Source organism: Adiantum capillus-veneris, chromosome 5 (assembly GCF_014529385.1).
Source record: "Adiantum capillus-veneris isolate H3 chromosome 5, ASM1452938v2, whole genome shotgun sequence".
NCBI lineage: Eukaryota > Viridiplantae > Streptophyta > Polypodiopsida > Polypodiales > Pteridaceae > Adiantum > Adiantum capillus-veneris.
The window spans coordinates 163090918-163113328 of NC_140935.1; the positions used below are offsets into that span (position 1 = coordinate 163090918).

The 22411-nt window shown below is 43.5% G+C and overlaps 1 protein-coding gene across 5 annotated transcripts in view; it reads left to right on the forward strand.

Annotated features, from left to right (window-relative positions):
* LOC147458469 (RNA-processing, Lsm domain-containing protein) overlaps positions 1–21695 on the forward strand; it is a 45641-nt gene extending 23946 nt beyond the window's left edge. The window contains exons 5-8 of one of the 5 annotated variants that reach the window (XR_015188231.1): positions 19174–19305; positions 19406–19474; positions 19712–19787; positions 21272–21695. Coding sequence is in view for 4 of the 5 variants with exons in the window: in XM_086513096.1 (XP_086369222.1) it covers positions 19174–19305; positions 19406–19474 (201 nt within the window). In the remaining variant the exon portion in view is untranslated. Of the gene's footprint in view, positions 1–19173; positions 19306–19405; positions 19475–19711; positions 20185–21271 lie in introns of those variants that run through there. The other 4 variants (XM_086513096.1, XM_086513098.1, XM_086513099.1 and 1 more) reach the window with 4 other exon arrangements.
* The last annotated feature ends 716 nt before the right edge of the window (positions 21696–22411 follow it).

Below are 22411 nucleotides of genomic sequence, written 5' to 3' on the forward strand. Positions count from 1 at the left end.
GTCGCTTTCCTCGCCCGATAATCGACCACGACGTTGTTCTTGTGGTACCAGGAATCCCGAAGAGAACATCACAACCTTCCAAAGGCATTATGAAAAAGTCCTCATGCCCCAAATACCCTTGACAATGCAACCGAAGTTTGCCAATGACAGGTGTAATGGCTACGTCCCTGCCGGGAACTGCCTTCGCAAGTGGTCCCATCCGATCGGGAGTGATCTCGAGCCGCGCCGCCAATTCTGGTGAAATGAAGTTGGCCTTAACTCCTCTTCATCAAAGAAGATCAGGGCCTCTTGCTCTTTCACTTTGCCCCAAGCTCGGCAAAGTTCTGTACTCTCATCAATGGTGTTGGGATCGATACCCACACAATCTGGAACCAGTCCTGTTTTCATCTTGCCTTTTCTTCCACGTTCCTCAGCTGCTCTCGAACTCACGCCTATCGTCGTCCTTGTCATTCTGTTCTTTCAGTGCCTTTTTAGGGCACTTCGCGGAGATATGTTTATGCTCCGCGCATCCAAAGCACTTCCTCTCCCTGATGAAGCGAGCTCTCTTCTGAGGAGTAAGCTTGGGTCGTGCATCCTTCTTTTCTGGGTTACTCTTTCTCTTTGTACTTTCATTCGCTGAAGTTTGTTCGGCTCGTCGTGTCATGACCTGACCGGTGGGGTAGGTCAGACTGCGAGAGTGAATGGCAAAGCCCCGTTTCGCATGACTCATGAACTCCTGAATAGAAGCCCACTTCTATTCCAAGCAGTGATCTCGGATCTTTCTGTGTAGACCCAAGGTAAACCGCTCAATTTGTTCTCTGAACAAGATCTTCTTGAATGAAGAGGCGGGTAGAAAAGAGCTCCAGAATCTCTCGCAATAAGCATCCACTGTATCTCTCTTGGTCATCCGAAGATGATTCCAAGCAGCTCGTATATAGCATTCATACTCTTGCGTCAGCCAAGAAGAAATCAAAAGCTTCTTAGATTTCAGCCATTTAGCTGGCGTAGCCTTCTTTAAAAGAAGCTTGGACCACGAAGTTCGAGCATTCCCCTTAAAATAAGAGTCAGCTCTCCGAATCTTGGAGTGGTCTGAGTAGCGTCCTCCCGCGAAAGCGATGTCAAACTACTGTATAAAAGACAAAGCCTTCGAAGCATCTTTGTATCCTGAAAAAGTGTCAAATTTGATGGACTGTCCACCTTCCTTAAACTCTCGGACTTTTCTTGCTTTTATCTTCCAGAAAGTCATACTCGTTGGCTTTATAAAAAATTCTTCTTTGTTCGCATAAAAATTTCCGTCGTCAGAGTCTGATCTATCTGTAGACGAGTCCTTTGTAAAACTGTCACTCACTGGGCGAGATTTAGAGTTCTTTGCCTTTTTCGTGCCCTTTCCGAAGCGTTGTTTCTTGCTTGGCTTTTTGCCTTTTTTGTCTTCTTCGCTCAAATCTGAAGAGCTAGAAGAACTGTCAGAAGAAGAAGAAAGAAGAACTGGGTACTCCTTCAAAGTGAACACGCTTCTTCTGTTTCTTTGCTTTGTCAAATGTCGACTGACGACCCAAATAACCCGGGAAGTCAATGCCTTTCTTCTGCTTTTTGCCGTGCTTTTTAGCTTTGCTTTGCGGGTCAAAAAGTTGAGCAATCTGTGCATCAACCACCTCTTCTAATTCCTTCTCTGAATATTTCTTGTGAGCAGAAGGTTTCTTGAGAGCGGGTTTCGGGGTGGTGTTGTGGTTTTCTGCCATTGCTAGTGCACTTCGTGAAAAGAAGTCTCGCTCATATATTTTGCCAATTTTGTTTTCTTGGAAAAACCGAGCATCATCTTTGTTGCATCGCCGAGCAATTGATGACGCTTCATCTCTCGTTGCTCCGCTTGAGTAGGCCGAGGCGGGCCATACTCTCTGCCGACTGATCCTTGCGTGAAGCCATAAGTGCCGGGAAAAAAAATTGGGATCGGATTTCCCGTAGAAGAGAAATCGGCCGTGCTCTGATACCACTGTTATGACTTGGACACTCCAAGTCAAGAATCAATCACTACAACACCAAATAACCACTTCAAAACAGTTCACATTTCATAATAGATTTGCACTGGCCCGACGGAGTTCCGTGCCCAGAGATATTGGCCCCAAAGACTGGCGCCCCTTTTAGTATTTCTTTATGTATTAATCAGTGTTCAAAGTACAAGAGTGGTTCGGGTCTCACTCTCAGACTCTGCGTCCAGATGCTCTGCAGAGTGTGAGCCCTCACCACTTATTTAAATTACAAGGGATGCCAAAAGCAGAGCCCCGAAAAGCTTCAAATCAAAAGCAAAACTCTTTTCTCTCACAAGCTCTTTCTCTAGAGCTTTCAATAAAATAAAAGCAATGGAATTCTCTCTCTCCTCTAGCAACTGCGTAGAAAAAAAGCAGCTGCCGCAACCCTTAATAAGCGCGGCAAAATCCGGGCCTGCCGTATGGTGCCACGTCAGCATGCCAGTGCTTTTCCGGGAGTCTCCCCTGCTGCCCTACGGTTAGGGTTAGGGTTTCTGCTGCTTTTAGGGTTTCTGTCAGATTTTAGGGTTTGCAGGTTTTAGGGTTAGCGTTTCCAGAAATTAGGGTTTCAGTAGTCTAGGTTTCTGCTCTCGAGTAGTCACGTCATCACTTTGTGACAAGCTTTATATCGCCTATGTTGAAGGGTGATCCTTTTGTCAATAGACATCCAGCACACCATGTGTTCGGAACATCCACGGAATTGCCAACAACACATCGCACCCTTCCAATGGCATAGTATAAAACTCTTTTGTGTTGACATACGACTGAGTATGCAGACGCAACTTTGCAATGATGGGAGTAACACACTCTGAGTTAACAGGACATGCCAACCTTGCCTTTGCCGTGTGCCTCGTCTCTTCAGCTCTGATGCCCAACTTCATAGCTGACTCTGGTAGATAAAGTTTGCTTTGGCACATGTATCAAAGAAAATAAGTGCCGTCTGGCCTCTGACTTTACCCCATGCTCTGCATTACTCGTTGGCATCCGTGCTTTGCTTGTCACCCCCTATCTGGCACTAAACCTGCCGTGGGTTTGGGCTTCTTTCCTTTCTTGTCCTCTTTATTATCTGAGTCAGCTGGTCTTTTCCTTTGTGGACAATCTGTAGCAAAGTGACCAGGCTGCTTGAATATAAAGCATTTATTCTCAACCATCAAGACCTTCTTTTTCTCGAGCGACTTACGCACAAAAGGCTTCCTTTTCTGTTTCTTTGCCTGCGCTCCAGAAGTGTTGGCTGAGTCCTTGTCCTTGTTGACCTTTTTTGACCCTTGTGACGCTTCAGGAGCCGTTTTCACAAAGCGCTTCTTTGCTGAATTTTTCTTTTGCTGCTCCCCTTTCACATTGCCCGGAAACCCACTGTCCTCTCCCTTCAACAAGGCAAGACCAGTGTTGACGACTTCCATAAGCTGAGTGAGGGTAGCACTCTGTTCTTTGTACAATAATCTCAAAGCCCTTTAGGCAGCCGACAACAATACTTCTCAATCTGCTATGTTAGTGACACAAACTTGGAGGAGGTAACTGAGAGCAACTGTCACAAACTGATGAGGTGGCAAACTTATGGACCTTTGGCGAGGAACTGATGACGTATCAAACTTATGGACCTTTGCCGAAGGGCCTAGGTGCCATTAGTTTGCCACGTCATCAGTTTGTGACAGCAATGCTTTACAAAACCTCTGATTGTACTCCTGTAGGCTCTTGCAAGTAGCCGCAGTGAGTTGGTGCCAATCCGTCATGACAGCGGCTTCAATTTCAGTTGATAGCCACATAGATGCAAACATTTGCTTGAAGTATACCCATGTGGCGGGTGCTTGTCCTTGCATCAACAATGTGGTCCACCATGTAAGCGCATTGTCTTTCAAGAAAGTGGCAGCCTTCCTAACCTTAAGGCTGAAACCGGCTCGTGGGGCGGTAGGCTTTGGCTTTCACTTGAAATTCTTTACTTTAGACACACACAGAGAGCACTTTGCAAAGGTAACCTGCGACGGGAATTAACACTTAAGCACATACACGGCTCGGAACCTAGAATGCTCCGAGCAGACGTCGACAACCTGTAGGCCCCAAAATTGGCGCCCCTTTCGGTATTTCTTTTTACTTTAAGAGGGTAGATTACAAAGAAGAGTCTTGGGAATTCTTTACCTGTACCCAACTAGATACCACCTGTTTGGGCAAAATTTTGGCAGCATAACAGCCCCGAAACTTGCCCGAAACCAATTCCCCTACTGGAACTCACTTCCACTGACATAAACCCTCTGATTTCTGCCCAAAAACAGTAAATTCAACACGCTGTATTTACTGGTTTTTGCCCTGTTTTCAGCCCGAACTGTCCTCAAACAGAGGGGCACTGTTCCCAATGGTTCTGGCGTATGTATGGCTGAAAAACAGTCCAATTTCAGCGCATAACCAGCGCTGAAAATGCACATGTACGGTGAGGTTATCACCCTCACTGGTGCCTGCTTTTGGAGCAACAATTAGCTACTCCCGTTCCTGCTCAAAGAGGCTCTTGCCTCAGCAAAAACGCATATAACCACATAAATGTACATGAGTCAAATGAAGAGCCCTCTTGTGGGGCATCACATTGCTGCACGTAGGGAAGAGAGAGAGCAGTGTGAGGTGTGCAGGACATGACTTCTTGCACCACATTGTACATGCGAGGGAAAGCTTGCAGTCAATAGCTCTTAACCTGTGACAGACAACAAATGAGCTCTCTCCGAGCTTAAAAGTCAGCGCCACTTTTTTTGCAAGAGGAAAGTGCACCAAAATGTGCCACTTGGCACGTTTACAAGCAATTTCCCGTTTCGAGGTTGCTGCTTAAAAATCTCCTGATTGGTTGCGTGTTGACTCTGCAGCAGAGTTCTAAAATGTTTCCCTTGTTATTGCGGAGGTAATGACGCAAACAGATTTCATGGCCCAAAATAGCATTTTCCTAATTTTTAGAGATGCTTCCGTTGGGCTCCCATTGGTCTTCTCACCATCTATCCCTATTGAGCCGCATCCAAAAATGCAACGTGGCCCAATTGTTGGGTACTAGTGACCCCACCCTTGCTTTGTGCCTTTATTGAGTTCACTTCCTAGTATCCTCCAACTTGCTAAGTGCAACGGGGGGACCTACATGATCTTGAACTGAGCCTAGATATCCTCTTACTATACGAATTCTAGTGCCGACCAACTTCCCCTCTGCGGGTGAAATTACCGTTCACATTGGCCATACAATGTCCGGCCATTTGCAACTTCAAAAAGAGGGTCTCAAACATAAAATAAAAATCATTGGAAAGAAACCAACAACTAAGGTTAGCAATTGCCACGTCCTCGTGACATAGTTAACAGTTGCCACGTCCTTGTGACATACCCCCCTCTTGAAATCGTAAACGTTCTCGATTGTATACATAAATACATGCCACTGATGATCTTGTGTTGTTAGCACTCTTTTATCATCGCATGCATCCGCAAGAAAGGTAGTAACACATAGATACAAATGACTTAATGAGACCTTCATACTTTTGTCATTTGTATCTATTACACTGAATTCATATGTACATTTGATGTGCTTACTGCTAGCTCTATCATTAGCCCTCCTTTGCACACGTTGGGTTGGGGCATAAGTAGGTTGTAACCCAAAGGCTTCAAGGTAAAGCTGCAATACATTTGGTGACTCTGAGAGTTCATGCTCTTCCATCCACTTTGCATCCATAAGCGGATAGTTCTTGAACTTCACCAAGTAGCGTCTTGCAACCAGTCCTTTAACTTTTCTGTTCTTATGTGCCAAAACCAACTCAGGTACGAGGATCTCATCAAGTTCTTTAACTTCTGGTTGATCCTCATCTAGCATATCTTCTGGCACATCACTGACGAAGGGTCTTAGAAGACTCACGTGAAACGCATTATGAATCTTCCACGCTCAGGCAATTTCAGTCTGTAAGCCACATCGATGATCTTATCAAGCACTTGAAAAGGCCCATAGTAACGCATGCTGAGCTTAGGAAACAGCCGTTCCTTGTCCATCTTCTTTAACCTTGCCTTCTCGAACCTTAACAGAACCCAATCATCAGGTGATAGCAGTAATTCACGACGGTGACGATCAACAACCTTTTTCTGCTTTGCGTGAGTCTTCTATAAGGCAACTTTAATTTTCTTATACATTTCATCCATGTTCTCAACATATCGATCTGCCTCAAAGATCTTGTCCTTTGTATGCAAAATGGGAGGAACCTTTTTGCCGCCTTCAAAAATCTCGATAGGTGCCTTGCCAGCCGATGAATACACCGTATTGTTGTACGCATACTCAAGCATAGGCAAAGACCGTTCCCACTTGCCCTTGTTATCTGACACATATCATTTCAGCAGATTCAAGACAATAGAATTAGCCTCTTTTGATTGTCGATCAGTTTGTGGATGAAACGAAGACGAGAACTTGAGCGTAGTGCCCATGTTTTCAAACAATCCTCTCCAAAACAAACTTGTCATGCGAGGATCCAGGATCACTGAAAATTGATTGTGGCATACCATGGTACTTAAGCACATTGTACATGAACAAGCGTGCCATCTGATCAGATTTTATCTTCTTGATAGGGATAAAATGGGTCTACTCGTTGAACCTGGAGATAATGGTCCATATACCATCATTCCCTGTTGGCGTTCTTGTAAGATCAAAGATAAAGTCCATAGCAATGCTTTCCCATGCTTATTCGGAATCGGCAGTGGTTGTAATATTTTGCGTGTCAAACTTGACCTTTTGGCAAATCAGCATGCTCTCACAAAGGCATCCACATCTCTCCTCAAGGTAGGCCAATAGAAGAATGTCTCTACCGCTTTAATTGTCGCATCAATACCACGATGCCCTGCATACGGTGGGACATGACTCTCTACCATGACCTTATGTCGCAATGGCCTAGTGACACAAAGTGTGCCATACATCATCATAAAATCATCTCTAAGGAGGTAGTGCTCATGATGTTGCCCCTCTTGTAACTGTTCATAGATCCTTGCAAAATCTTTATCAGTAGCATCGGGTTGTGTCGAATCAATGGTGAATTGTTTTGCAGTGAATTTGTGTTGTGTCGCGGTAGATTCTTGACTTGGAGTGTCCAAGTCTATTACAGTGGTATCAGAGCACTGAAAGATTTTTCTTCTACGAAGGATCCGATCCTTTTTTACAGCGCACACAGCTTTTGGGAAAGAATCTTTGTGTCCCGACCTCGGACTTATTAGCCACTCCCACCCTTCATACATCGCGCATCGGGCACGCTGCTGCCTTCATCGCTCTGTCTTACAGGGCATAAAGCCATTAAAAAAAAGCCTAGATTACACATGGGTTTTGGTGAAGAATCTGACAGAGATGACACCTCTCAGTGGGAAGGCAAAGAAAAGTTGAAGATCCGGCACGGGAAATGAAGAAAAGAATGAAGATTTGGGCAAATTTTTTTCGGATAAGTTTGCTAGAAAAGGACTACAAACGTCAACTACAGATTGGCATATATGTGAACAGATTGATCAAGTACTCCAAGGACCTGAGATTTGTGATACACCTGAAGAATTACTTGATTGATAAGATTTTTTACTCGAGATGGCTTGTGGCCATTGCTTTTCCTCTCAGGCAGGGATTAAAGCCGAGAATACAGACGAGTGTAGAAAAGCAGAACTTGTACTCAGAGAAAGACAAAAAAAAAGCAAAGCTTCGGAAAGGGCAAGAAAAAGGCGATGAAGCCTAGAGTTCGCCCAGTTTTTGACAGTGGACTCATCCTCAGAAACTTCGGACTCCGACGATCATATGTTTTATGCAAAGAAGAACATTTTTATAAAGCCAACCAATATGACTTCCTGGAAGATAAAAGCAAGAATTTAACGAAGGTGGATAGTCGATTTGAATCCTTTTTCTGGGTTCCGAACATGGTGGTCCACTCTTCTACTGAGAAAGGAAGCTCCGGTTAAATGGTTGCAATTCAAACGGCTTTTTATTTCCTCTTGGTGACTTGGGAGTACGAACGAGTTAAACGAACCGCTTGGAATCATCTTCGGATGACCAAGAGAGATTCTCTGGACGTTGATTGTGAGAGATTTTGGAGCTCTTTTCTACCAGTATCTTCATTTACGAAGGTCTTGTTTAAGGAACAGATTGAACGATTTTGCTGCGGACTTTCTACAGAGATCCGAGACTACTGCTTGGAACAAAAGTCAAATTCTATTCAAGAATTGATGGGTCATGCGAAACGGGGTTTTGCCATATATTCAGGCAATCTGACTAACCCCATAAATGAGATCTTGACTTAGGGAACCCAACAGACTTCTAATAATGAAAGTAGAAAGAGAAAGAGTTGCCAGGACAAAGAAAAGAAAGATACACGTCCCCGACAAACTCTTCGAGAAAGCTCTATCTATCTCAAAGAGGGGAAGTGTTTTGGATGAGGGAACATGGGCACATCTCCGCAAAGTGCCCCAAAAAGACACAGCAAAAACAGACTGCAGACAGGCCAGAGAGTTCTAGAGCAGAAAAGGAAGATGAAAACAGAACTGGTACCACATTGAGTGGGGCCCGAACTGAATTAGATGGACGAAAGTACAAACTCTGTCGCACCTAGGGCAAAGTGAAAGAACAGGAAGCCCTCATTTTCTTTGATGGAGGAGCCAAGGCCAACTTCTTTTCACCTGAATTGGCGGCTCGATTTGGAATTACGCTCCACAGGCTAAGGCCACAGGCGGAGGTAGTTCTAGCGGCACCCGGACGAGATGATGTCATTACATCGATCATTGGCAAACTTCGTTTGCAATGACAGGGGTGTTTAGGGTACGATGACTTCTACGTAATGCCCTTGGGAGGTTGTGACGTCCTCCTCGAAATCCCTTGGTATTAAAAGAAGAATGCCGTGGTTGACTATCGGGTTGAGAAAGCGACTTTGACAAATGAAGGGCACAAAGATTGTACTTGACGAAATTCAGCTTCTTTCCTTGATTTTTTGGAGAGAACTGACTGATGATTGAAGGTCGAATATGTTTTGACCTTGATAAAGAACACTAGGATTTTCTCCACACTCATGCCGATTGCTGTTCAGAGGGCCTGCCAGGCAAGTTGCCACCAACTCGTCCCGATCAGGACCATACCATTAATTTGATACCTGGAAGCACACCACCAAACCGGACACCTTTTCGTGTGAGCCGAGCCCAAAATGAAGAGATTATGAACCAAATGAAAGACCTCTTGGAAAATGGTCTTGTCCAGCCGAGTACTTCACCTTACTGCTCTCTAATGGTGTTGGTTTTGAAGAAAGACGGATCTTGGAGAATGTGCATTGACTATAGAGCTCTCAACAAAATCACCATCAAGCACAGATTTTCGATTCCTAGGATCGATGATATTCTAGACCGACTACAGGGATCCTCGTTTTTCAGCGAGATTGATTTGAAGAGCGGATATCATCAAATCCGAATCGCGCCGGGAGATGTCTACAAGACAGCTTTTCGGACGACCTTCGGTTTATTCGAGTTTTTGGTGATGCCTTTTGGGCTTACCAATGCTCCAGCGACAATTAACGGAATGATGGACAGGATTTTTCGAGAGTACAGACTATTTGTTGGCACTTTCTTTGACGACATTATTGTCTTCTCCAAGGATGAAGCAGAACATAGAGAACATCTGCTACAGGTCTTTCAGGCATTACGAGATCACAAGTTGGTGATTAATGCAAAGAAAAGCGAATTTTTCTTACCCGAGATACACTTTTTGGGACACATTATCTCAGCTGCTGCAGGAGTGCAAATGGATCCCGCCAAGATAGAGACTATCCGTGATTGGCCCGATTTGAAGAATGTCCCTGAAGTTAGAAGCTTCTTGGGCTTATGTTCTTACTTTCGGCGTTTCATTAGAAAGTTTGCAGAGGTTGGCTCCCCTTTCCATATCTTGACACAGAAAGGAGTCCCTTTCTCGCGGGGCTCCACAGAGGTGATTGCCTTTCAGACATTGAAAGAGAACTTGACTACAGGGCCAATTTTGACTTTGCCTGATTTGCAGAAGTCATTGGAAGTATAGTGCGATGCTTGTGGCCATAGTTTGGGTGCGGTCTTAATGCAAGAAGGCCATGTCATTGCCTACGAGAGCCGATTGTTCTCAAGGCCGGAATTGACAGCATAGATATATAAGAAAGAGCTTTTGGCGGTTATCCATGCTCTTACTTAGTCGCGACATTACCTACTCGAGCCGATTTTAGGGTCTTCACAGATCACCAGAGTTTACGCTACTTCTTGTCATAGAAGCAGCTATCGGTAAAGCAGATGGGGTGGGCAAATATCTTGTCACAGTTTCACTTCGAGATTGTCCATGTGCAGGGATAAAAGAACTTGGTGGCGGATGCTTTGTCTTGGAAGCCGTTGGTTCTCGCTATTTTCGCGATACATCTTAGGAGCTTCGAGGATATGGTCGATCAGTATGCCATAGATTTAGATTTTGTAGATATTTTCACTCGGATAAAGAATGGGGAGGTAGTAGCGGGATATTCCATTCGGGATGGCTACTTGATGAAGAAAACGATGTTGTGCGTTACACAGCCGTTGAGGGAAAAGGTTTTAACTAAATGCCACTGTCCACCTTTTACGGGTCACGCAGCATTGCTACCACTTTGAAAGGTGTGGAGAGATACTTCTTTTGTTCGAGACTCAAGGACGTGGACGATTTTTGTACGCAGTTTCTTGGTATGCCAGAAGGTCAAGTTTGACAGGCATAATGCACACGGATTGTTATAGCTTTTACCCATACCCACCCGCCCCTAAGAAAATATTGCAATGGATATCATTTTTGATCTCTCGAGAACACAGAGTGGGCACGATGGTATCTGGACTGTAATTGACAAATTTAGCAAGCAAGCTCATTTCATTCCAGTGAAGAAAAAGTCAAGCTGGATCACTTAGCGAGACTATTTGTGGCCCAGATCTTCAGATTACATGGCATGCCTGAGACAATTGTCTCTGACTGAGACCCCAGATTCACGAGTTTTTTTGGGAAGGCTATTTGGGAGAATGTTGGCACGCGGTTGCAGCTCTCGTCATCTTTCCACCCGTAGACAGATGGGCAATCTGATATTGCAACTTTAGTCGTACTGGATTTGTTGAAGTCTTCTTCGTCGGATCAGAAGACCACATGAGAAAAGGTTTTTACCTTTGGTGGAATATGCATACAATAACACGATCAATTCTTTGATGGGGAAGGTGCCATTTGAGAATATTGAATTTGCTACAAAGGTTCCACCCTTCCGTAGCACGAAAGATAAGATTTTCTTTTGAAGCCGACCAGTTCAAGAGGGACTTCGACTTAATCCGGAAGGCTTTGGAGAAAGCTCAGGAAAGAGAGAAAAAAAGGCAGCAGATCTACATCGTCGTGATTTGAAATTAAAGGAGAACGATTGGGTGCTCTTACATTTTGAGAAGGCACGCCTAAGAAAGAAAAAGGGAAAGGAGCGGCTTTTTCCAAAGCTTAGCATACTATGGACCTTTCCAAATTTCCGAAAAGATAAATGATGTCTCCTTTCTATTGAAGTTGCCCGATACTTGGAGGATTCACAATGCTTTTCATGTAAGTCTCCTGAAGCCTTTTGAAGGCGATGTGCCCAATGATGGGGAGCCCGATGAGAAACCCGAAGTGGAAGAAAACGAGGAGATACTCGTTCCAAAACGGATTTTGGCACATAAAGAAAGAAAGGTAAAAGGTAAAATGATAAGGTGGTTCTTGGTTAAATTCAAGAACTATCCCGCATTGGATGCAAAGTGGATGGAGCAGGAGGACCTAGCAGATACTCCTCAGATTGGGAACCTTTACCTTGGTTTAGCATAGTCTATTCCAAATTGAACGCCGAACTCAGCTGGGTGGAATTTGGTGCAGTGGGTATGCATAAGAGGGGAGTCGCTCCACTTCTTTGTCAACAAATTGCCTCGATTTTTGATACTAAAGTCATTGATATCTCTTTTGAGTTTTAGGGATACTGTGAGTTGACAGTATTTTGTTGTATGACGGTATGAAATGGAATTCCTGATAACATGATATTGATTTGTTCTTGACTTGTCTAAGTGCAGGAACTGAGAGACGAAATGACTGCAGCATTTTGGTCTGAAAGGTCTCGATAGACGTCATTGCAATAAGGATTAGTTAATCGGGCATCTTTTAGGTCTCGAGTGGATCTAGATGCGACTGATAAATACGTTGCCAATTAATCATGGTTTGAGATCCGAATGAATTTTGAATGTGATTTGTCATGTGATGTCGTGTGATGTCAAGTGATGTCCTAGTGATAGCCGAAGCAGATACAATAGGGAGAGACTCTTCTATGAGCTTTACATCCAAAACATGAGTTTTGCCCCTATGCTGAAGGGTGATCGTGTTGCCGAAGGAATCCTGCACACCATGTACTCTGAACATCCATGGAATTCCAAATAGCGCATCGTACCCAATGGCATGATATAAAATTCTTCTGTGTCTACATATGATTGAATTTGCAGACGCACCTTTCAAATAATGGGAGTAACACACTCTGAGTAGCCAGGACATTAGGACATGCGAACCCTGCCTTTGCCGTGTACCCCATCTCTTCAGCTATGATGCCGAGCTACATAGCTAACTCTGGTGAGATAAAGTTTGCTTTGGCACCTCGATCAAACAAGATGAGTGCCATCTGATCTCTAACTTTACCCCATGCTCTGCATAACTCGCTTGCATCTGTATTGGGCCTGTCACCCACCATATCTGGCACCAAACCTGCCGTGGGTTTAGGCTTCTTGCCTTTCTGGTCGTCTTTATCATCTGAGTAAGCTTGTCTTTTCCTTTGGGGACAATTTGTAGCAAAGTGACCAGGTTGCTCGCATATAAAGCATTTCTTTTCAGCCATTAGGACCTTCTTCTCCTCAAGCAACTTACGCACAAAAAAGGCGTTCTTTTTTGTTTCTTTGCCTGAGCTCCAGAAGTCCCGGACGCTTCAGGAGCCCTTTTCACAAAGGGTTTCTTTCTGAATTTTTCTTTTGCTACCCTCCTTTCTCGTTGCCCGGAAATCCACTGTCCTCTCCTTTCAACAAGGCAAGACCAGTGTTAGCAAAACTTCCATGAATTGGGTGAGGGTAGCTACTTTGTTCTTGGTACAGTAATCTCGAAGCCGTCTAGGTAGCCCACAACAATACTTCTCTATCTGCTCAGTCAATGGCACAAATTTGTAGGAGGTCACTGAGAGTAACGCTTTACAAAACCTCCGATTGTACTCCAGCAAGCTCTTGCATGTAGCCGAAGTAAGCTGGTGCCAATCTGTCATTACAGATTGAGTGGTTTTGTTGCGGACTCCCTACAGAGATCCGAGATTACTGCCTTGAACAAAAGTCGAATTCTATTCAAGAATTAATGGTAATGCAAAACGAGGTTTCTCGATACATTCGGGGAATTTGACTTACCCCATTGATGAGATTTTGATGAGAGGACCAGACAGACCTCCAACAATGAAAATAGAAAGAAAAAGAGTTCCCAAGAAAAGAAGGATACACGACCCCGACGTACTCTTCGAGAAAGGGCTAACTATCTCAAAGAGGGGAAGTGTTTTGGTTGCGGGGAACAAGGGCACATCTCTGCAAGGTGCCCCAAAAACCTCAGCACTAAAGACAAGATTTTTGAAGCTCTTACGTTTTGAGAAGGCACACATAAGAAAACGAAAAGGAAAGGAGCGGCTTTTTCCAAAGCTTTTGTCAACAAATTACCTCGATTTTTGAATAAGGTCACTGATGTCCCCTTTGGGTTTCAGGGATACGAATGGGCTGACCAATATTCTGCTGTATGACTTTATGACACGGAATTTCCGAAAATGAATATGATTGATTTGTGCTATCTCATGTGACTTGTTTGAGTGCAGGAGACGAAATGACTGTAGCATTTCGGTCTCATAAATCTCTATAGACATGATTGCAATAAGGATTACTTAATCGAGCATCAGTGAGGTTTGGAATGGATCTAGATGCGATTACTAAATACATTGCGGATGGTCATGGTATGAGATTTGAAATGAATTTCTCTGTGATTTGTCATGTGATGTCCTATGATTTCGAGTGATGTGATTGTCGGTTTGTCCAAGTGCTAGATGTGTCGTGCCTAGTGCGTCGATACTATCACTCGGTGTCTATTAAGACAGTTTATGGCCTTTGTCTGTTTTGTAGGCATAATCGAGGGCGATTACAATTCTTTCAAGAGAGGGGTATGTCAAAACTGATGACATGGCAGTGCCCGGATATCACACATCTCTACGGAATCCCGCGATACACGCTGACTGTTGACGTGGCAGCGTATGGACATGCTCACGGGGCATTGTACGGACGTCCTCTTTTCGCATTGGCAAGCTAACGTGGCACTCTACAGAACTCCGCGGGTTACGCCGACTTGCTGACGTGGCAGAGCGTACGGATTTCCTCAGGTTACGCTAACAACTTTTTGTGGCAATTTTTAGTCTAATTGATTTTAGGACAAGTTGCTTTTGATTGTGAAAGCTTTTGGGGCTCTGTTTTGAACATCCCTTGTAACTCTTTTTAAGTGACCCTAGGGGCTCACTCTGCAGAGCATTTGAACACAAAGTTTGCCAGCGAGCACCCGCGGGTTGATTGTATTTTGCTCAAAGATTAATATAAAAGAAATACCGAAAGGTGCGCCGCTCTTTGGGGCCAGTATCTCTTGGCACGGAACTACGCCAGGACGTGTCGACTCTCTTTTAATCAGTGAATTATTTTGAAGCCAATCTCTGTTGTGTCGCGGTAGAATCTTGACTTGGAGTGTCTAAGTTTGTTACACATTCAATGCCGGATGGTTCTTGAACTTGACTAAATACCGGCGTATCAACTTACCTTTTACTTTCCTTTCCTTGTGAGCTAGTATCTGTTTTGGAACAAGAATCTCCCTCGTCTCTTCCACTTCAGGTTGCTCCTCAGGGTCCCTGTCCACTGGCACTCACCTTTGAAAGGTATCAACAGACTCACATGAAATGCATTGTGAATCTTCCAAGTATCTGGTAATGTGAGTATGAAGGATACATCATTTATCTTTTCCTGAATCTGGAAAGGGCCACAATATCTCATACTCAACTTTGGGAAATGTCACTCCTTACCCTATCGTTTCCGTAGGCGTGCCTTCTTAAACCGTAAAAGCACCCAATCATCTTCCTTGAACTGCAAGTCACGTCGATGCTTGTCCGTTGCCTTCTTATGCCTTGCTTGAGATGTCTCAAGAGTCTCGCGCACCTTTGGTCTCTAGATCGTGAACATATTGATTTGCTTCAAAAAATCTTATCCTTGGTGCTTAGAATAGGTGGAACCTCCTTAGCACCCTCAATGATCTCAAATGATGCCTTCCTTGTAGACGTATGCACTATGTTGTTGTAGGCAAACTCCACCAAGGGTAAATACTTGTGCCACTGAGCTTTTTGATGAGAGATGTAAGACTTCAACAAGTTTAGAACAACTAAATTTGCAATCTCCGACTGCCTATCTGTTTGCGGGTGGAAAGAGGACGAGAATCTTAACGGAGTACCAATATTCTCTCAAATTGCCCTCCAAAACAAACTAGTAAAACGGGGATCTGTATCGAAAACTATAGACTTAGGCATGCCATGAAGTCGAAATATTTGCAAGACAAACAATTCAGCCAAATGATCTAGCCTAACCGTCTTCTTGATCAGAATAAAGTGAGCCTGCTTGCTAAATCTGTCGATGATTGTCTAGATGCCATCGTGTCCACTATGAGTCTTGGGAAGATCATAAATAAAATCAGTTGCTTTACGTTCCCAAGCTCGGTTAGGTAAAACTTGCAAAAGATCTCGTGCCTTGTGCCTGTCAAACTTGACCTTCTGGCATATCAAACAACTGCGAACAAACTAGCCTCTGCCAGTAGAAAAAACGTTCCACATCTTTCAAGGTAGTGTCTATGCCGCGATGGCTCGAAAAAGGTGGATTGGCACTCTGTCATAACGTTATTTGTCAGTTCTTGTGTAACACACAACAAGCTCTTCCACAACAAATAGCCTTCGTTGAGCGAATAGCCCGCAATTACTTTCCCACTCAGCAGCCGGTCAAAGATGTTTGCAAAATCTTGATCTGTGGCATATTGATCTACCGTATCCTCGAAGCTGCGATTATAAATTGCCAAAATAGCCAAAACCAAAGGCTTATGAATAGTGCATCCGACACCACATTCTTCTATCCGTGAACATGCACAATCTAAAAGTGAAATTGTGACAAAATGTTCGCCCACTGCATTTGCTTGTTCGAAAGTTGTTTATGAGACAAGAAATAGCGTAAATTGTGATGATCGGTGAACATTGTAAAATGAGCTCCGAGTAGAAAGTGTTGATACTGAGTAAGAGCATGAATAACTGCCAACCACTCCTCCTGGTAAATGTGTGCAATCCATTCTGGCCTAGAAAACATTTTGCTCTTACAGGCTACAACATGGCTTTCCTGCATCAAGATCGCTCCTAGACTGCAGCCACAGACATCACAATATACCTCAAATGGCTTTTGCAAGTCTGGCAAAACCGACACTTGGCCAATCGTCAACTTCTCCTTGAGAGTCTTAAAGGTTGTGGGTTGGTCTGATTCTTGCGGGATTTTGTGGGATTCGTCACTTGAATCCATGTATAATCTGGGGTTTTTATGGCTAATGCCCTATAAGACAGAGTGATGAAGACAAGAGCGCGCTTGATTGACGATGAAATAAGGGTGGGAGTGGCTGAGGCATGAGGAATGCATGTACCTGATGTGAAAACAACGCAAAAAGAGGAGAAACGAGGCGAGACCAACACGTGCTATGTAGCACAACCCGAAGAAGACTGTAAGGGACTTGTATGCAAAATATAGCACTCGCAGAAATTATGCACAAAAGGATGAAATTGCATGCGCAGTATTGCCTGTAGTGGAAACGGAGCTTGAAATTAGCCCGAACAAAAATTCCGAGCACACAAAAATCTACGAGCTCGCCCGAAGTATTTGTCGACTTGTTGACGCTCACCAAGGCTCACTTAAATCGGAGAAAGTGAGCATGCGGGTGTTGGTGATGCTGGCGACTTTGCTCGGGAGGACGCAACCTGCTCTTATACCAATTGTTGGAAATAGGGTTGCAGGGAGACACACACTGCTTTGAGAAGACAAAGAAGCTCAAGGCACACAACAAAGAGTAATATTTCTTAGTGTGCAATGGAAACATCAGTTAGCCCTAGAGTGATGGATGATATACAATGCACAGGGGAAGAAACGTCCTAGTCAGGGAAAAAATGCCCCGGCGGTCCTAAGTGTGTTCACACACATCACTACCACATATGTATGGTAACACTTTGTAACCATATTTGTACCTTAGTTTCTGCACTAGTTGTAGAGATAGGAGCTATGGCGGGTGCAGATGGAGGTGAGACATGATAGTGGGCAAGAGCAAAAGAGCAGAGAGAGAGAGAGAGAGAGAGAGAGAGAGAGAGAGAGAGAGAGAGAGAGAGAGAGAGAGAGAGAAGTCGATCAACCAAATTGACAAACAACTTATCAACGTGGCAGTGCCTATACCCCCCCGTACAAGATATTATAAAGAAAACTAGAAAACTAAAGGACATCACTTTTGGCTATGACCATTTGTGCTTCAACATCACCATTAACAAAACTTTATCTGGTTTTTGTTCTTCTTGAAACATTTGTTGGAAGGATGATAAGTCTGGCCACAATGGACACAAGGATTTTTGGTGAAGCAATCCTTTGTTTGATGATTATTTTGTCCGCAAATTGCACAAGATGTAGTGGACGGCCTTGTTGAAGTTGTTGTAGTAGTGGATGGACCCATAGAAGAAGTAGCACGGGATGTTCTTTTCTCCTCTTCCTGCAAAGAATTCACATTACTATCCAAAGAAGGTATAGGATCTTTTTCCTTCAAGACGGTCACAATTTGATGAAACTCAAGAGTTAAACTATTGAGTAAATGGCAATAAGATCTTTGTTAGGTATTGGAGCTTCAACATATACTAGTTGGGTTCTTATGCTTTTTAACCTGTTGGCTAATGCTGCTAGATATATTCATCGATACGCATCGTTAAAGAATACAATTCCGTCTTCAAGCTCATTTTAGAATATTTAGCTTTGGCACCAAATAGAGTTTCTAATTCTATCTTGGCTTGGCTCAAAGATTTCACATCATCTAAATAATGAATAAAATCGTTCTCATGAGAAGTCAAAATAATGCCAAGGGCCTGTTCGCTCGAGGGACTGCAGCAGTTGTTCCTGCTTCGTCTGTTAAAAGAGGTTTGACAATGCTCCAAAGAATTTTTCACATGAGGTATTCCTTGACCTTAAATGTGCCAGGTATGAAATCCAGGCCCGTCAAACTTGTCGAACTCAAACGTTATGTTTGATGAGAAACTGAAGACTCGCCTCTCAATTTGCTACTCGAAATAGAAACTTTGCTGACTTGGTATCTCAAAAAGTCATGTTTTTTGCACCAAAGATCTTATGTTGCTTTGCAAAGTTACAAGACATTGATGTGGCAAGGTCGTATCTAACATAGCATTTCAAAAAGCTTGCAAATCTTTCGTTCTCAAGCACCTTAACTTCACCTAGCTTCAGCTACATGCGTTTTGAGATGTATGCAAAATTGCAGTAGGCATGCACAAATAGCTGCGTTTCGAAAAGCTAAAACCTTGCAAGCATGGAATCCTACGCAATAGGGGCAAGCAAGAGCATTCTGAAACGCTGCGTCTTGAGAGGCAAAGTTGATGGCGCCACCAAGTGGCAGTGCAGCTGTTGAGGTTGGAGCTCCGTAGCACGACGTCTTGAGATGCAACGATGGCGTATTGAGATGCAACACTTGCCTTTGCTCGTCTCCGCGGCCCTAGGCTTTGATACCACTGTAGAGATAGGAGCTATGGCAGGTGCAGATGGAGGTGAGCCATGAGAGGGCGAGAGCAGAAGAGCAGAGAGAGAGAGAGGTCTACACGAAGAAAGCTAACGCTCTCTTAATTTGATAAGCCTTCACATTTATTATTAAAAAAAACTAACTACAACTTTGTTGAATATACCTAAAAAAAGAGTGGTGTGTGTGTTTCTACTTGATGGACGATTCCCCTGGGTTTTTTTAGGGACTACAGTTGTTTCAGCCTAGGGGCATTATCTTTCAGTTTTTCAATTTCTGATGGGCCTCAGCTCTCTACAGGTTCTATGCCTTCGGGCAGCCTTGGAGGACTTTTCGCTTGACAGTTACGAGGTGCTTATGTTCCAGAGGCATTTGTGGATACCTTCTCCTCTCGGCTCTCCACCTAGTTCCCATGGCACTTTCACTCTCACTAGGAAGGGTTTTCCCCTGGGTTTTTTGAGGACTACAGTTGTTTCAGCTTAGGGGCATTATCTTTCAGTTTTTCAGTTTCTGATGGGCCTCAGCTCTTTACAGGTTCTATGCCTTCAGGCAGCCTGGTACTTTGCCCCCGGGCGGTTGCATTGGTTTTATCTCCCTATAGGTAGGCAGCTTTTCAACGCCTATAGGGGGTCCAAGTAATAAAGAATCAGCAGTGTCTCTTCTTGAGAGAGAGAGAGAGAGAGACAGAGAGAGAGAGAGAGAGAGAGAGAGAGAGAGGGGGGGGGACAACGTGTGCACTCTTGCAAAAAAGAAAAACCCACTCACTCACAGGTACATAGGGACAGAGGGAAGGATATCTATGTTTTGAAAGCTCTAATGTATTGTCTTACTTTCTCAGCTGGAATTGGAACGGAAAAGGCTTCATGCTCGAGGGGCCACCTAATAGCTTCAATTTAGGGTTTGCCTCCCTGAAGGTGTGTAAATTAACAGCATCTCCTTCGAGCATCTGTCTTGAAAAAGAAAAGTAGCGTATCTGGGTTATGCAATTATTTGGAGCTGGATGTAAAAGATCTATATCCCCTTCCAACGTTTCTTTGAAACATTTGAATTGGGCATTGTGATGGTCCTAATAAAAATCGGATCTCTGTCCAGCTTGTGTCAGAAGAGTTCAATTTCTGTGCGTATAATCAGGAAAGAAAGAGACCATTCGTAGAGGGTCTACAAGAATGAATCAGTTTTCAAGTCAGTAGTGTATAGCTTTGGCATACGCCCATGACATCAATTGTTCTGTCTATGTTCAAACCCCTGGAACCCTGCTAACTGTAGAGTTCTATATAGTAATTTCTTAAGGGTCTCGTCTTTTGCAGAGCATCTATTATAACTTTGAATTTTCCGTCAACTTTAAATTGATGTAGGTTAATTTTCAAGACTAAGGCTTGCCATCTGTAATGGATAGAGCTGTTGAACAAATATACATTTTTGCTGCATAGGAGTATCCTTGTTGCTACTCATTCTGTTGAATCTCTATTGGCTACCAGCAAACCTTTAACATGAAGCTGACAACAAACTGATTACATAAATTTGGCAGTATGCAAATGCTGAAACTCCGCATCTTAACTTGTAGTTAAAGGGGCTTGTATATTTTGAAAAGCCAGTCCTACCACATGGCTTGCTTGGAATCGGTGTGCAACTTTGATTGGGTTCCCATGTTTTTGAAATGTTAAGCAAGGTTTTGAAATCTCAATCTATTTGTTCCAAAGAGAAGAATTTACTGAGGGCGAGTCTCTGATATCGTACAAGGGTTGTTTTGCCGTTTTACATGCAAGCAATGTGAGGAAGGAAATTGGTCCCAATGGTCCCGATGCTAGTTGTCTTTGTAAGATGGTGACACAAGCAGATTCCTTGAGCTCATAGCTTGTCAAAGCTTCACCCTGATCCTAAGAAGCATTCTCTTCCGTTTGATGCTACTTGAGTTTTGGGTGCTACGTGAACTGGTGTAAACCCAGTTGACTTTGGCATGTGAAATTGGACCTGATATATTGGCAACGCCCTAGCATAAGCAATGCTTAAGCGTTCTTTTAAGAATCCAAATTCAGTAAAAAGTCACCTTATTTCTATGCTTTCACGAATGACACAAAGTTTGTGGAATTGGTCAAGCAATTGGGTTTCCTTCTCTTGGATCATATGCTAAGTGAGTAAAAGGACTGGATGTGAAGGTATAGGGGAGGGATCTGTAGTGAGCTTTCCCTACAATAATTGTGACCACATGGCGACCAGCGGAGGCCGTCAAGAGTCCAGAGGGTGGCGAAGTTGTTTCTCCTTGACTTGTGGCAGGGGATAGATAATAGGAGACCTCTTTTTTTGTCTGTTGATTTGTCAGCTCTGCATGGGCTCTGTCGTCACCATTGTTCTTTACAGTGGCTGATGTGTTACTAACAGAGAAGCTATATGTATGCAGAGTTTTTGGTTACCGAATTGGCAGTGATCCGAGCTACTACAGTGGAGAATTCTGTCGGTAAAGCCGGGCTGAGATCTCATGCTCCTTGTCCCTGGACCTTGACAGTCAATGTAGGAATCTCGTGCACCACCTTATGCTGGCAGGACTCTTAATAACTTGAGAATCAGGTGCAATGCTAGTTTCCCCTTGGAGAAAGTAATAGACCTTTATATGTAGATAGAGGCCCTTGATATATCCATATAAATATGATCATGTACCCCTCCCATGTGGCCATTGATTGGGCAAGAATGTTTCTCCAACAATCTTAGTGAGTCAGTCGCTTACCATTGTGATCAATGAAAAAAGCTGCTTTGTAGTTTGAGATCACATGTAACAGTTGGTCTGGTTAAGTAAATGTCACCCAAGAAGGTTGGTGAAAGTACTTGGCAATCCTTTGCTTGAAGTTGGCTACTTTCCCAATAACCACCCCTTTTTTTCAAAGAGTATCTATATTGAACATCAAAGCATTCAAGCCGTCTCTCTGGACACAAAGTGATATCCATTTGGTTGTGATTGAATATTAGACTCTAACTGACTTGTGGTCTACCTTGGCACAACCATTTGGAGTCAATGTGATATTGATTATTTTTGCCTAGTAACATTGTGAATGGAGTTTGAGCTTATCAAGAGTTTCAAGTTGTATGCTCTTCCGAAGATTTATAGAGTGGAATCGTGTTTTCAAGATGATAGGTCCTTTCCTTTGTACTTATAGAGTGGAATCGTGTTTTGAAGATGACGTGTCCTTTCCTTTGTACTCTCGTTTGGTGGAGGTAGATCTCTTTGTCCTGCAGGTGAATACCATAAAATAACAATCTTAGACTAGGAGTTTTGGTAAGCCTGTTCATACATGTGAAATTCCTTTGCCTCCAATTTATCCACAAGAACTCAAACCCAACTTTATTCCATAAGACAGATACTATTCCCACATTCTTCCCTAATAGTGTTTGTTTCCAGGAGGGGAAAAGTATATTAATTAGGGGTCCCACAAAAGTAGGAACAAATGAAAGATGTCTTCTGTACACATTTTGAGTCGGGGCATAAGGCATTGCCATTCCCTTTCTTTTGAAGCTTTAGTCTTGTACAAACTATTTTTGCATAATG